The sequence below is a fragment of the Rhineura floridana genome, chromosome 17 (genome assembly GCF_030035675.1).
Source record: "Rhineura floridana isolate rRhiFlo1 chromosome 17, rRhiFlo1.hap2, whole genome shotgun sequence".
NCBI classification, from domain to species: Eukaryota; Metazoa; Chordata; class Lepidosauria; order Squamata; family Rhineuridae; genus Rhineura; species Rhineura floridana.
Window position 1 is genome coordinate 20,904,561 of NC_084496.1, and position 16,812 is coordinate 20,921,372.

The window sequence follows — 16,812 nt, forward strand, 5'->3', positions numbered from 1 at the left end:
AGCATAATTAAAAGCAAGCACACCAGAGGATCTGGAGACTTACCTTTAAAATCCTCCTCTGTCATTGGCTCATTGTGTGGTGGGTGCATTACTCTGGTATCTATCCTTTCGATCAAAGAGGTAGCCAGCTAGCCATGGCTTGTAGAAATTAAACAATAGTCAAGTAGTTCTTTAGAGTGTACATAGGGGAAAAAAAAGAATATGTCTGAAAGGGGATTTTTTTAAAAAAGGCTAGATTTTATCTAGACAGTTTCATGAACTACATAAAAGAGAAAAAAAGTGAAGTAGAATATTTGTAAAAATGACCTGATTCTCACCATAAAATGTTTGACATCCACTACATTTCCCATTAGCCACTAGACAGGAAAATTTGCCGCCAGACGCATGCTTAAAAGCACTAGATTTAGTGGGAAAATCTCTAAATTGGCAACTGTAATGGTTTGAGCTTAACAAACATAATGCTGTCAATTTCCCCATCCTCCTACCTTCCCTCTCGTTCGTGCCACTGGATTTGGGGGCAGAGCGGAGGCAGCAGCTGTGGGTTGTCAAAATGGATGCATTGTGCAAAGAGTTGGGTCCCATGTTTTCCGGGTTTGGGGTTAAAGCAAGCTATTGAAAAGGGCAAAGGCTGGAACAGCCCCCTCTCCCCACATTATTAGCATCACCATCACTTGCTCCTCTGGTGCATTCACTATAGCTGCCCAATTTCCCTGCTTTTTAAAGTTTGATAGAAATATCTGTGGGCTATAGGTACGTTCTTAAACTGCAAGTGTTTTTTTGCCTATTAGTGAATTTATATATCGCTTATATGCCAAAATGCTCTGGCTGTGTGTTTGCAAGGGAAGGCAGGTTGTGATAGGTTCTCTCTTTCTGGGCACCTTCACACTATACATTTCAAGCAGTATCATACCACTTTCAGCAATCATGGCTTTCTCCAAAGGATCCTGGGAAGTGTAGTGTGTAAAAGGTGCTGAGAGTTGTTAAGAGCCCCCTGTTCCCCTCGCAGAGCTTCAATTCTCTGAGTGACTTAACATTCTATCCTTCTTCCCAGGGAACTCTGGGGGTTGTAGCTCTGGGAATGGGAACAGGGGCCTCTTAACAACTCTCAGGACCCTTCACAAACTACAGTTCCCAGGCTTTGAGGGAAGCCATGGCCGTTAAGGTGATATCATAGTGCTGTATGGGGCAGATGTGGCCTTCTATTGAGTAAGAAAATGGAAATGGACTGCCTTTAAGTCGATCCCGACTTATGGTGACCCTATAAATAGGGTTTTCATGGTAAGCGGTATTCATGGTAAGCGGTGGTTTACCATTGCCTCCCTCTGAGGCTAGTCCTCCCCAACTGGCTAGGGCCTGCTCAGCTTGCCACAGCTGCACAAGCCAGCCCCTTCCTTGTCCGCAACTTCCAGCTGAGGGGCAACTGGGCTCCTTGAGACTGTGCAGCTTGCCCACAGCTGCACAGGTGGCAGGGCATGTCACCCCGAGCCACTCCCTGTGGGGGTGATCTTTAGCTGGCCCTTGACACCCAGGAGACACGAGCAGGGATTTGAACTCAGACTCTGGGCTCCCAGCCAGGCTCTCCTCCCCACTGTGCTATACCAGCTGTCTTCTATTGAGTAACCCCTGATAAATTTCTGAGGAATCCCAGGGTTTGTGAAGAGTAGATTGATGCAGTTTGACTGCTGTTGCCCTATATAGGCCAATTCCCTCTCTCCTGATTTAAAAAAAATGGCTTGAAAAATGCATGAAGGCCATTTTGTGTTTTGGAACATTTTGTTCATGTAAACGTATCCAGGGCAGCAGAGGTCCCTCGTAGTTAATGGCTTCTGTTATCTTTAAATGCTAGGGGAACATAGGAGGAATCTCCATTGTCGCTGCAGCCTCCTGCAATGGATAGTCATTGTCCCATTGTCTTGTTTTTTTCAGTCTGATGTACTTGCAGTCTCCTCCCTGGTTATCTCTTGAGGCAAGTGCCTTTTGCAAGCTTCATGGTACACTTCCACAACTGCCTGAGAGCTGTGAGCTGCTGAGGACACTGAGTCGAGACTAAAATTGTTTAGTCTTGATGCCAAAACCATGATTTGCTGCAGACTTGGTTTGTTGCGATGTCTGAACTGGCTCCCATCTGTCAAGCCATGGTTTTACGAGTGGCTGTCAAAACCAGGATGCGATACCATGGTTTGAAGCTGATCCCCCCCCCCCAAACCATAGTTCGGGCAAACTGTGTTTTGGTGTTGCTTGCGAATTGACAAATTGCAACTTGCGATGTTGCTTTGCCAGAGCTTGGAAAAGTTAATTTTTTGAACTACAACTCCCATCAGCCCAATCCAGTGGCCATGCTGGCTGAGGCTGATGGGAGTTGTAGTTCAAAAAAAGTAACTTTTCCAAGCTGTGGCTTTGACCTGAGAGGCTTTCTTTTGAGATCGCATTTGAGGGTTGCTAAGGGAAAGAACGGGGGAAAGAAAACCATAGAAACTACGGTTTACTGGGATATCTGGGACTCAAGTCGTGGTTTGGAGCTTATACTATAGTTGGGAAGCTGCCTTATACCAAATCAGACCATTGATCCTTCTAACTGTACACAGGCTGACAGGAGCTCTCTGGGGTTTCAGAAGGGAAATCTTTTCCAGCCTTACTGGAGATGAGGGGATTGAACCTGGGACCTTCTGCGTGCAAAGCACGTGTTCTGTCACTCAGCGACAGCCTTTTCCATTTGATGTTGCACCGGTATTAGAGCTGCCATTGCACAGCTGCCGACCCTTGTTTAGCCAGAGTTATTACAACACTGCCGTTATCTTGGTGCTTATCAGGGTACTCCCGCAGAATGATTGTCGGCTGTGTTTTGGCAGGTGCCAAATTAGTGCTTTATATTGGGGGACCCAGTTGCAGGTGTTAATCAGACGGAGGGTCATCAACAGATACTACCAAGGCCAAGCTATAAAGTACTGCAGCCTTCGTCAGCTTGGCACCATCCAGATGTTTCGGACATCAGCCTCAGCCAGCACCATATTTGTTCTAAATGTTTTACTGTTTTTTTCAAAAATGTGTTTTTTTAATTATTAATATTTTCTGTATATATGTTTTTGATAAGTTTTGTGGATTTGAGCCATGTTTTTTTATCTGCGTTTTTATGTACGCTGTTTAGAAGCCCTTTTGCTAAGCAGTTTTTAAAACTCCCTAAATAAAAATAGAGTGCATGTTTTGCATGCCAGTGTTCCCAGGTTCAACCCCTTGCATCTCCAGCTGAAGGTGGACAAACTCCATGTCTGAAACCCTGAAAAGCTGCTGCCACACTGTGGTCCATGGGTCACCAGTGGTCTGCAGCATGTCTGTTTTAACCATTCATACTGATTTTTGGTTGTATTTTTACTGCTTCTTTTATTTCTTGTGTTTTCTCGTATTACAGTTTGAATTCTGTGCAATTCAAATTGTAATAACAATATAAGAAATAAAATATGCAATAAAAATACAATTAAAAATCATACTGCATCTAGCACAGAGCATGAGAATGACTAAAACAGGCAGAAAAATCAAGTGGTCCATCAAGATGATCGACAATTTCCAAGTGGTCCGTGGGGGAAAAGTTTGGGAACCTCTGGTTTCAACCACGGATGGAGATCTTGTGGCCTTCCAGATGTTCGTTGGCTTTCAAACGCTGTCAGCCGCTGCCACGGTGGCCAATGGATGGAGATGCTGGGAGCTGGAGTCAGCAACACCTGGAGGGTCACAGGTTTCCCTTTCCTGGTGTAGACAGTACTGAGGATGGAAGGTCTGACTTCATACAAAGGAGCTTCTAGTTTCCTTAATTCAAGGACTCCCTCCTCTGACCAGTGTTCGTATGTGGAAATTCACTATAGCTCTCTGTAAGAGTGCTTTACATTTAAAGCAGTCTAAATCCACGTTTAATAGTCATGGCTTTCCCCACAGAATCCTAGAAACTTGTTATTTGTGAAGGGTACTGAGAGTTGTTGGGAAACCCTCGATTCCCCTCCCGGAGCTACAATTCCCTGAGTGGCTTAACAATCGATTCTTCTTCTCAGGGAACTCTGGGAGTTGTAGCTCTGTGGTAGGGAATAGGGATCTTCTAACAGCTCTCGGTACTGTAAACAAACTACAGTTCCCAGGATTCTTCAGGGGAATTCATGGCTGTTAAAAGTGGTATAACACCGTTAATGTCATAATGTGCAGACGTGGCCCTGCACATCCACACCCTGTTGGCGATGGAGCAGCCAGAATCAAAATTCTTTTTGGAATGGATGGGAATCTTGCACCGTCTCTGGAGCTATCCAGCAGATAGCAACACTTGACAGTTACGCAAGTCATTGCCAGTTTGAACCAGCTTTGGAAACTTCGTGACCTGAACTAGCGTAACCCCCTGTTAGCAATTGAATTAAAGCCTTGTTTGTGCAAACAGTCGAAAAAGGCAGTGTTGTCCCAAACCGGGTTTTGTCTCTTGCTCCATTTTTGTTTTTTTTTTGAATGCTGGAGATGTAATGACCTCTAGTGGTCAAAAAGCATGAAGTGGTACAACCCAGACCTTCTTCACCCTTGGCTCCCCATGCAGCGAGCCTTGGGGAATCTTAATTTAGACCCTTCTCTGCCTTCAGAGAGTCTTTACTGTGTGTCCACAGCCCAGATCTGGTTCATGCTAGTCGCAAAAAGCACCAAAGTCAAATGCCAAAATTAAAAGTGTGGCATCCAGGGATAAAAAATTGGCTAATTCCGTTTTGGGCTGTGGCTGAGAGGATCAACTTACAAATGTTATATACGTTTTAGAGAAGGTCGACATAAAGACGATAGATTTGTAGAAAAATGGAGGTTGCAGGAGGTGATAAATCCTTATAGCTTATTGAGAGAGAGAGGATTGGACAGAGATTTAAATATATTTGAGGTCCAGTTGTATATGAAATAGACTCAGTTTAAGTAATTTTTATTTCTTTAAATCATTTTTACAAATTAAAAGGATGGATTGGGTGATCTTATCTTCAGTTATGGGAAGAGGGACTGACTGTTAAACTGGAAAATTGTAGCTCTGTGAGGAGAAGAGGGGGTCTCCTAATGGCTCTCAGCATCCTTCACAAGCTACATTTCCCAGGATCCTTTGGGGGAAGCCATGGCCGCAAATATGGCCCTAGTGTCCTCTATATGATTTGGACGGCAGTCCCATCAACCCCAGCCCACTAAGGATTATGAGAGTTGTAGTTCAACAGTATCTGGAGGACAGCAGGTTCAGCGAGGCTATTCTGAGGCATGGGTGGGGGACCCGTTGCCTTCCTGATGTTGATAGACTAGCATCCATAACATTTTGACCACACAGGTTGGAACCAGTGGGAATTGGAGCAACAACATCTGGTTGGTTGCAGGCTTCCTCCCCATTTTTAAGGTGTGGTAAAATACAATTTATTCATCCCAACCCCCTTTCGAATTCACTTCATTGGGACACCGGTAAAATAAGCCAAAACTCTCTATGTGTTCTTTTGCATAAGTACTGATTGTATTTGTAATATATCAGGTTGAATAATTACATTTTATTGCCTTTTAGAGGCTTTCTCTCGTTCATGAGTTTGAAGGACCCGGTTACCTTGTAGTGCAGGTGGAGGCAGGGTCCTGATTCTCAAGTCACTAGGAAACTGTACAAAGTTTCTATGTGGGTTCCCATGCAGTAGTACATAGGGGATTTGGAATTAAATAAAGCACGCTGGCAGAACAAGCTTCTGTTCTGTCAGTCCCATGGATTTTGGTGGATTGCAGCTCCCCAATAAATGTGTCTAGAAGTGCAGCCTTGGGGCATGTACAAACTCCGGGAAAATGTGCATTCAGTGTTCGATACAAGTGCCTTTTTGGGGTGCTGTGCCCACAACATAATCCCCATGTTGTCCCTGTCCTGCACTAAAGCACATTCTGCTGGAATGCTTGTGATCCATGTTGCGCTGAGAGTGCACTTTTCAAGCGCTTGCTGTATACCTGCGTACACAGAGAAGGGTTTCTCAGGGTGCCTCTTGTTGGGGCAGATCTACTGAGTTTGCAAGACTGTGCCACTTCCCCTCCCCATGTCTAACTTGTCTAAGAATGAATCAAGCAAAACAGGAAGCAGTGCAGTAACTTAGCTGTCTCTATATGCTGATATATCTATCTGTATATCAGTATATCAACACACCAGTTTCCAGCCCTTCTTTTGAAAGACTGTGAACAATAATAAAAAAGGTCTGTAGAAACACTAATTGAGGATCAGAGGGAAGTTTGTCTTGTCTGTGCACACAGCTGGATGCATTTTGAGATAGTAGCTGCTTCTTCAGATGACGTTATCCCATGTATACAACTGCAAATCGCAATATGCAACAGCGCACTGTGGAAAAAGCAGCCCCCTGTGCATTTCAAATGCTACATGTGTTTGCAGCCTTAATGTGATTTAAATGTTATATTTTATATGAAAATTAGTTTTTTGAGCACTGTTATGTACATGTATCTTTCTTGGTTGTTTAGTCACAGAATTCTGCAAATTATTTTTCTGGTTAGGATTTGTGTGCCCACCTGATGGCATGGCTAGAATTATGCTCTCTAATTATACCATACAAATCCTTAATTTTTTTCTGTTCCTTCCCCACCTCCTCCTTACAGATTCTAAAGGATCCTTGGAAAAGCCAAAAGGAGGTAAGAAATGACCTAATTTTTCTAAATCATTTCCTCCTCTCCATAATACTCCCCCCCCATCTCTTCCCAGTCCTCTGCAAAGAGCCTTTTAGCATGACCCTTGGGACACTACCTTTCAGTTAGCAGATAGATGGACCTTCTACTCTAGTGGTGGGAACACCTGTAATCAGCCCAAATAACAGAAACAAGACATGTGCTGTGCTGATCTTGTTTTAGCAGGGAGAAAGCAACAATATTAAGAGAGTTGATATAGTTTAGATAGTCACTTTAAATATGCTTGATTTACTTTGCCATTTTAGTGAAATTTCCTGTAGTAAATCATTTTCTTTTGCTTCTGTTTCTGTGAATATGTGAAGTACAGCAACACTTTGCAACACTAAAAATCTCCAAAAACAATTGTGGAATAATGGCACTAACTGTTCTGCAGAATAGTTTCCAATGACATGAGGAGTGTCTCAGTTTGCACAAGATAAAACAGTAGGAGATGAAATATATTCTAGCAAAATTCTAGGTGTGCTCTGTGTTTTTAATTGACCATGGCCTCCTTTCCTTAAGTGGAGTGGTTTAAGGATAGCAGGCTGAACACATGCATCTTGGGGAGGCCAAGTGTGTTTTTTCCAACAGCTGATGTCATTGCTTAAGTAGCAACATACTGTAATCAGTCTGATTTTACATCAAACTGCAGTTTCAGATTTAACTGTTAACGCACCCAATAGAGAAATAGAATATAACTTCCAGTTTGAAACACAAAAGGCTGTCTTCACCATAATATGACATGGACCAATAAAAAGGCTTTGAAATTAATAAAAATTTTGACACAGATTTCTAGGATGAATAATGAGAGAAATGTAATTTTCTAGGTTAGATTCTCTGTAGAAACAGTAGTAACACAGGAAAGAAGCAAAGTAAGAAGAACACCAACAAACATACAGAAATGTAATTCTCCATCTTTGGAGATGGCAGGTGTTGTCACCACTCACCATATGCTCAGAGGCACATGTTACAAATTCTTTCAAGCTACACAGCAAGTGGATTGGACTGTGAATGACCCACCCAAATTGTTTTTGCATTTTGACAAATTTGTAGGGCGCAGTGCCATATGTCAGAGAGGAGGTCCGGTCTCCTTGTCTCCTGGTGTATTCACATAGGTGCCCAATCTCCCTGTTTTTTAAAGTTTGATAGAAATATCTGTGGGCTATAGGTATGTTCTTAAACCACAAGGTTTTTTACCTATTAGTGAATTTATATTAAAATTAAAGAGCTTTAATATAATATTTAGCAGGTTAGCAGACTAAAACTACATTTATAGTATAGTGACATTAAGGAAGTCTTCAACTGATTTCTTAAAGAGAAAGGACCTGGTGGACCTCCATGGAGAGTGTATTCCATTATCATGGTGTCACCACTGAAAAGACCCTGACTTGCCTATATACCCATGATATTGTGGCCTAGGAGTTGATGTTTTTTACAGGGTTTTTATTGGGAGGGGGTACATTTTTTATCTCCTCTTTCTTCCAAAAAGATTAAGGAAGTCTGTGTTGTACTCCCCCCATTTTATCCCCCAAAACAACCCTGTGAGGTAGGTTAGACTGTAAAATAGTGACTTGCCAAAGATTACCTGGTGGCATTGTGGATGAGTGGGGATTTGAACCCAGGTCTGCCTAATCTCATTGCAGCACTGTAGACATTACACTCCTTGCTGGCTCTCTTGTAAGAAATATATGTGTCTTCTTTCTTCCAGGGATTAGGAAGCGGCCGCCCATCTTGAGAATGCCTTCGGCCAACAAGCACTCATCTGTCCCCCCAACGTAAGGTTACCTGCTTTGCTGTCATGCAAATTCCTAGTGTGTAAAGTGCTAGTACAGGCCACTTCAAGCTCTGGATTGTCCCTTTGCATCCATGCCCTTCTCTGTCCACATCTGATGTCACATAAGACATCTGGTGTGGAGCAGGTGGGTGTGGTTTGGAGGAAATGGCTTCATGGGCCAAACTGGGACCTGTGCCGGACTTAATATGACCTGTGGGCTAGAGGGCCCCCCCTTTCTGTATTCACATACTGTTGGGCTTTGGCCCCATCTGCACTTTGCATTGACAATTAAAGCATGTCATGTGCCCACCCACTTGGTGGAGCTGTGCTGAGTAGCCACTGAGCTCCAAATGTTTCTTGCAGAAATAATCAAAGTGGCTTCTAGTAGAAATAGGAATGTGCAATAGAGCACATGGTTAAATAAATCAATGCCATAAGGACTAGAAACTTTTTTCTTTTTTTTTAAAGGTGAGATTCTATAGTCGCTCTCTCTCTCTGGCCGCATCCACACTATACGTTCTGGAGCTGTTAACGTGCACTCTTGCAGTTGGCATGAAATGGGGATTCATTGTTAGTGGAGGGCTTTCTGGTTTGTTCATTCCTTCATCTGGAGGGAGGAGCAGGGCTGCGTGTATGGCCAAAAGGCTTGTTCATATCTTACAGTGCAGTGCTAACCATGCATCTTAGGTTGGGTTGCATTCAATAAGATTCGATCCCGAAGGAAGTGGGGTTAGGGTTGGAGCCTTGCTTATTAAGCCAAGATATTGTTGAATGTGGCCAGTGCAAAGTATTCTGTTCGATTAACTGGTATGTACTTTGCATGGAAATTTTTTCCTTTAGATCAGGGGTGGCTAAACCTGTGGCGCTGGGCTACATCTCCCATCATCCCTGACCAGTGGCCATGATGGGTTGGGGGCTGATGGGAGTTGGAGTCCAGCAATATCTCTGGAGGGGCCACAGGTTCCTCAACCTTGCTTTAGATTCTCCTCCTCATTTGGGCACTCCTCAGCCATGGTGGCGTTTTGCTGGAGCCGAGGGGCTGCATCGTCCAGTACTGAGTACCCATTTGATATTCACCAGCCACTGAAATACACGTGTCCAAAAATGGAGACCATGTGATAGATATTGGACTGAAGAAATTGTTTTGTTTCGCTTGCAGACCTCCCAGGAACTTGGATTCCAGGACTTTTATTACTGTTGGTGAGAAGGTATGTTGATGCTGATGTTGTGTTTTCTATTTTTACTACTGTTTTCTTATTCCACGAAAATAGTTTTATTTTGCTTTTATGTTTTTGCTTTTGTAAAACAGAAAGCCAGACCTAATCAGGATAGGGAATAGGACTCCCATGCCTCTTTGTAATATCAACCCCCTCACCTCTCACTTTCCTCTTCACGGCAAGCAAAAATCTCCTTTCCCCCTCTGCTCTTTTTCTTCTGGTGAGGTTTTTTGGGGGGCGTGTGTGTGTCTTGGGCTTAGAGAAGGGAAGCTGGATGCCTTTCCCCTTCCCTCTCTCTTGCTCTCATCCCTCTCATTTTAATTTTATCACTGCCCATTTTGATGAGCAACCCCCCCTGGTTGCACTCGGCAATCTTCGTTACCTGATGTCCTACTTCCTGTTTTTTAATTTTAATTTTTCCTTTTTAAAATAATAAACCTCATTTCAAACATTTTTATTCCATCTTCCTCTTAAAAACTCCAAGGGAGCTAAAGATAATTGCAGGCCGTGGTGGCTGGTGCCCGTTGGGACTGGGAGGGCGGAAGGCAGGGAGCCCAACAGTAGGTGGAGCCAGAGCCAATCAACAGGCACAGCCAAGTAATGCTAGTTTTGTCCCCAGTCTCCTCCCTGCTGAGTTCTTAGTTGCAACGTTGCCCTTGTAGGAGGAGGAAGCTCACTGCCACAGCCGTCCTCTGGACTGATTGTACTTAAGAAGGCAGGCAGAGTGAGGGCTGGCTGAGGGCCGACTGAGGATGGTAGGGCAGAGCCCCATATGCCCTGATGGACCAGCCTCCACTGATTACAGGTGGGGAGAGTGCGGTTGCGTTCCTGCCTTCTTTCCCATAGGCATCTGGTTGGCCACTATGAGCAGGGTGCTGGACTTGATGGGCCTTTGGTCTGATCCAGCAGGGCTCCACTTCCAACCCAGCATGGGGCTAAGGAGGTGGTGGTGGTGATGAAACCTCATGCATGCATCACTGGCTAGAAAGAGCTGTTGCCTCTTCGCTTCCTCTTGTTACTGGATATCCGCTGAGCTACCAGTCATAGTGCTAAGAATAGCAGCCTTCATCTTAGGAACGTAGGAGCTTTTCGTTAGCCACCTAGTTCAATGTGGTCCATACAGCAGATTAGGATTGGAAGGATCTGTCCATTTTGGTTCTCTCAGTTTCTCATTTTTCTAGCCTTAAATTCAGTTCTTCACATTTCTGCAACAATAATTTGAGGGTGCTCATCACATGATGTTATTGTGTCATTGCATGATTGACCGATGAACAGGTGTGCCATTTGTCAAAATCCCTTGTTCTTCATTTTTAAATCTCTGAGGTTCGGGACTTAAAGGGAAAGGGAGGAGACTTGCAAAAGCCTCCTCCAAGTTGGAGATCCAAAAGGAAAGTGTGGGGAGACTTGGAACAGGCTTTTCCAAGTCTCCCCCCCTTAAGTCGCTGATCTTGGAGGATTTAAAAGAAAAGCACAGGGAGACTTGGAAAAGGCTTTAAGACAGCCCTCGCGCTCCCGTTTGAGCAAACAGGAGCACAGAAGTCTTTGCAAAAGCCTCTTTGAAATAGCTCTCATGTGTGAGATGCTCCAAACAGTGCTTTTGCACAGGGCTTTAATCCCTGCTCAGCTGATGAGCTGCATTTAAATTGGTTGTTTTGGCTGTGCTATCCTGTTACCAGCAAGGCAGGATTAAACCCTGTCCCAACCATGAGCTTACTTCATGTCAACTGATGGACAGGTGGGCGTGTCTTTGGGGAAAAGCTCAGGGGCCAATGGGACCCCTTGAAGGGCCACGATTGGCCCAGAAGCCCCAGGTTCCCCACCCCTGCCTGTTGGGACCAGTTAACTTGTGGCATCACCTCGCCCTATATATGCTTGCTTGACTGCTTTATCTGTGGAATGGGCACTGTTGGAGGTGCCACATAATATTTGTTCCGAAGTTGTAAGAAATTGATCTTTTAGCATGGCGTCATCTACACTTTGACATCAGGCAGGTGCCTTTACTGTACTCTTTTTCAGTGCCTTCTAAAAATAATTTTGTTTAGGCAAGCCTATCCAGACATGTAGAAGTAAATTTGTGTTTCAATTTTTTTAGCTTATCGTAGATTTTAATTATTTTTTTCAAAAATCCTGTTTTTCACTCTTGACTCTTATTGATAATTTTAATGCTTGTTTTATTTTTTGTAAACTACTCAGAGGTTCTGTTTACAATCTAGCAGTGTATAAATTTTGTTAAATAAATTAATGAATGGCAATTTGCAAACCTGCTGTAGTTGACCAATTCTGATGGAGTTACTTTTAAATATATGGAGGTAATTATTTCCTTTAACACTAGGGCTGTAACTTTCTTTTTGATGCTACCCAGTGAGCTTCGTGGCAAAGTGGAGTTCTGAACCCAAGTTTCCACATCCATGTACTGTCCTTCACTTGCTCTCACTTACCCTTGGCAAATACCTCTGATGGTCATAGTGTGGGATTTTGTTTATTAGACTTGATCCATTGTCGTCTGGGGCCCTGTTGGAGTTGGCATGGGCTCAGGTCTCAGTGTAACCTGTTCACCTTCTTTTGTTAACTTGCAGATACTTCATTTACCATTTTTTTTTCTGTGCATGTGTTTTCTTTTTAATTTTAGCACTTCAAACAATAGTTTGTAAATATAACAAAAGGAAACAAAGAGGCAAAGAGAAGGAACAACATGGCCAGCTGACATTAGCGATAAGAATATTCTATCAATCCTAACTTGAACGTATAGTTTAATATATGCAGTCCGTATGTCCAAACAGGTATCTAAATGAGTTTGACATTGTTGTGTGTCTCTCTCCCAATCGACAGAACTTTGAAGTAGAGGCAGATGACTTGGTCAGCATTATGGAGTTGGGAAGAGGCGCTTATGGTGTGGTGGAGAAAGTGTACCATGCGCAGAGCGACACCACCATGGCTGTGAAGGTAATATCCACAATGAAGTACTTGGTCCTTCTGCGATGATGTGTGAGAATCTTGACTGGATGTTGTTGCAACCAGATGTTGTTGCACTTGAGCCAGCATGGTCAATAGTCAGGAAGAACATGAGTGGGTTTAACAGCATCTGGAGGGCCACTGGTTGGCCGTTCCTGAGCTACACTGACTGGCAATGGCTCCGGTGTTTCAGAGATGGGACTTTCCCGATCCTACTTAGAGTAGCCAAGGATTGACGCCTGGGCATTTTGCACGCAAAGCAGGCGCTCTGCCACTGAGCTACAGCTCTCTCCCAGTGTGAAGCTGAAGAGCCTATAGAAAAGGCCTCGTGGGGGTGATAATCTAAGCTTCAGCCACTCAAGCGTGGCTGCTTAACTCACTCATAAAATGAGAAGGTTTCATTCATCAAATGCTGGCACACAACTAGAACCTGGAGGATTCTTGTGGGGCCGCTCTTGAGTGGTGGTTCAGAGCTCAAAGAATCCTAGTATGTCAGGAACGGAGAACCTGTGGTTCTCTGGATTTTGTTGGGACTGCAGCCCTCCTCATCCCTCACTGTTGGCCATGCTGACGGCAGCTGAAGTCCACTGACATCCAGAAGGCCACAGGCTCCCCCTTCCCTCTGCAGTAAGTGGTAATGGGTGGTTGCCCACAATCCTTTGGGATCTCTCATGAGAACTCCTGTGTGTTCCTATCCCACCCTAGCGTCAATTCTAATTATGTTGTGTGAGGCCCCTGGATTGAGACCACCTGGAGGCAGAAATATGGTATCTGCGGTCTCCCATTCATTTGGCTCAGTCGCTGAGCTCTCACTGTTTCAAATCTCTGGCAATCGTTGATGTGTTTTTCAGTTGCTACACACCGCATTGGTAGTTAATGTCAGGTCTGTGCCCCAAGGCGCATCCTAATTAAATTGCTACAGGGAAGGAAGTAGCAGAGGGAAGACAGAAGGGAAAAGTCATATGCTGCAATGAGATGAATATTTCCAGTGACTAGGAATTTAGGAGAGCCTGGGAGAGGTGCAGGCTCTCTGGTGGTTCTGGAAAGCTTTAATTTCTTCCATCATATGGTTTGCTTTTTATTTTTTGTTTGCTCTCTCTAGAGAATCCGAGCCACTGTGAACTGTCAGGAGCAAAAGAGGCTAGTGATGGACTTGGACATCTCTATGAGGACAGTAGACTGCTTTTACACTGTCACTTTCTACGGAGCCCTTTTCAGAGAGGTAGATGAATAGCAGGAAATGCAGTCTTTTTTGCTGGCAGCCTGACACAGGCAGCTAAATTTCACAAGAATTTTCTCAAAACAGGGGGAGCTAAGATGGTGCCCTCCCAGATTGATTTATTTAAGTACAGTAATGCCTCAGTTAAAGAATCCTCCAGTAACAAAGTTCCTTTTGAAGGCCACTTTTTCAGAGGTGAAACTGACCGGATTTGCTTGGCTGTGGATAAACTACCAAGCCTGTGTCTTTGGTTTAAGTTGAAACTGACCACCTGTGTCTTTGCTTTGCTATGGATAAACTTTAACGCCTGTGCCTTTGCTTTGCTAGGGTGAAACTGACAGGTCTGTGTATTTGCTTTGCATTAAAGAGATCTCTTGCTTTCTCCCGGGCTGGGGAGGGAAGGATCCAATACATTCAGAGAAGCAGAAGAAGGGGACTGGGGGAGGAGGTAGATGCCGGGTAGAAACCCTTTAAAGCCCCTGGTGAAGCTGCCCCCACCATTTGTGAGTGGGTCTAGGAACCTATTCCTGTTCTTTCCATGCTATTCCTTCCTCTGGTACCAAAGTTTCTGTTATGCCCAGGAACACATCTACTTTGTTAACTGAGGTATTACTGTATTTTATTATTCATTTATTTATTTATTATTTGATTTATATCCCACCCTTCCTCCCAGCAGGAGCCCAGGGCAGCATTTATTTATAAACCGCACTTTCATTTAAAACAACAGGGTATACAACATAAAAATGTAATGCAACAATAATAATTTGGCAAAAACATCAGTATCAATGAAACTTGGTGGTTTAAAAAGAAATTCAGGTTTGAAAGTTCTTTCTGAATGGTGTGTTTTTTAAAAAGAAACGTCTGTCTCCAATGCTAGCCCTACTCAGAGGAGACCCACTGAAATTAACAGACACAACTGACTTAAGTTCATTAATTTCAGTGGGTCTACTCTGAGTAGGATGTAGTTGGATGCACTGCAAAGCAGGGATGACTACTGCTGGATTTCTGTTGGCAGGGAGTTCCACAGGGCAGGGCCTGCTGTGCCAAAGACTCGGTCCCTGGTAAAGGCCGACTGATTATCTCACTGCTTGTTCTCAGGGTGATGTGTGGATTTGCATGGAGTTAATGGATACATCACTGGATAAATTTTATAAGAAGGTCCTGGAAAAGAAGAAAACGATCCCCGAAGATATACTTGGGAAAATAACCGTGTCTGTGAGTGGCACCTTTTTGTTTTGGTGGAGCGGGCGGAACCTGCTGTCTGTAGCAAGTGGGCCAGGACAGTCTGTGCGGCTGCTGAGCATAGAATCTAGCGGCCAACTCAGAATGGAAGCCCGAGCTTCCATTTAAAAGTGGGGTGGGTTTAGGGAAAGCACTTTTATTAATTATATACCCAGTATAATTAATATATAATTAATTGGCTCCTGAAACTGCTTACAATTAATGTCCCTGCAAAATATTCTCATACTACTAACTTACTATTTTATTATTAATAATAGTAATATTATTAATATTATTAATAATACATTATTATTATTTATATGCGGTTTAGATTCCAAAATGGCATCTAAGTGTTTTGTGAGTATAAAATCAATTATAATATCCATACATCATTAAAATACACAATTCCATCAAAGCACTGAAAGCATCCATAATTAAAATATGCAATAAAACAAGCCAGTCAAAACAAACAAACAAACAAAAAAGCATAACAAACCAGTTTTAAAAAAAACAATCAAAACTATTCAATCAAGAAGTTCAAGGTCAGGGGAATGCTTGCTTGCCTGAACAGGTGTGTTTTCAAGAGCCGGTGGAATGCCAATACTGATGGGGCCTCTCATATTTGAAATTACAGTCCTTGCTGAAATTAGGGATATGTTGATGTTCTGGGGAAGAAGCGGTGGCCAGCCTGTTCTGATGCCTGGAAGCTGGAGATGTTTTTTTTTTTTAAGCTAAACATTTTGAGAGGGAGTAGTAAGTCTAATACAGTAGTGGGGAAGGCCTGGGAGGGCAAATGTGGCTCTTTAGACCTTTCTGTCTGACCCTTGAAGCCTTCTCCAGGCCACGCCCCTCACTGGCTCTGCTCCCCTCCCCCCCGAGTGTTTTTGCTTGCCCTGAAGGGGGTTGGACTTGATGGCCTTATAGACCCCTTCCAGCTGTACTATTCTATGATTCTAAGGTGTCCTTGAAATCTGATAATGCCTCTTGCTTGCCTGGATGGAGGATAGAGAAGGGTATGTATAGAGAAACTGTCCCAGTGTACAATGGTAAAATTAGTATTCATTGCTCCACCCACTTATGGCTCTGGCCCCACCCACCACTGGCATGTGGCCCCCATAAGATTATCTAGAAGGGAATGTGGCCCTCAGGCTGAAAAAGTTGCCCCGTCCCTGATCTGGTTCTCCTGCTGGAGATCCAAGGAAAATTGTGCGGGCAGGATCCTGCCCAGTTCCTCACCAAGAAGTAAACTTACCCCTGCCTTCCGTTATTCTTGCAAAGACCCTGGGAAAAATTACTATCCTTGGGGCCTTAATGGATTCTAAAAAAAATAATGCAATAATATTCATTGCAACTTAAAAGCTTTTAAGACATACTGGGTGATTTGCACCAATGTCCTGGCTGCTTTCCAGTGATTGCCTGCCCGCCTGGCTTCTCTGGTGGGCTGTCTTGTGAAGCTTTGCAACAGGCTTTGCCAACCTGGTGACCTCCAGATGTTTTGTACCACAACGCCCATTAGCCCCAGCATCTGGAGGGCACCAGGTTGGCAAATGCTGGTCTGCAGCTAACAGATGTCCGTCTCTCTCTCTCCAGATTGTCCGAGCACTGGAGCATTTGCATAGTAAGCTGTCTGTGATTCACAGAGGTAGGTGTTCTGTATTAATGCTTCATGCATTACAAGTCTTGAGGGGGTGGGGGCGCAGCTCAGTGGCAGAGCACCTGCCTTGCACGCAGAAGGTCCCAGGTTC

General features: G+C 43.9%; 1 protein-coding gene across 2 annotated transcripts in view; it reads left to right on the forward strand.

The window, feature by feature from the left end:
- Positions 1–16,812, forward strand: part of MAP2K3 (mitogen-activated protein kinase kinase 3) — a 93,143-nt gene that overhangs the window by 58,740 nt on the left and 17,591 nt on the right. For both annotated transcript variants that reach the window (XM_061599569.1, XM_061599570.1), the window contains exons 2-8: positions 6,619–6,651; positions 8,393–8,459; positions 9,618–9,666; positions 12,505–12,618; positions 13,730–13,849; positions 14,945–15,061; positions 16,658–16,709. In XM_061599569.1, the coding sequence (XP_061455553.1) occupies positions 6,619–6,651; positions 8,393–8,459; positions 9,618–9,666; positions 12,505–12,618; positions 13,730–13,849; positions 14,945–15,061; positions 16,658–16,709 (552 nt within the window). The remainder of the gene's footprint in view (positions 1–6,618; positions 6,652–8,392; positions 8,460–9,617; positions 9,667–12,504; positions 12,619–13,729; positions 13,850–14,944; positions 15,062–16,657; positions 16,710–16,812) is intronic.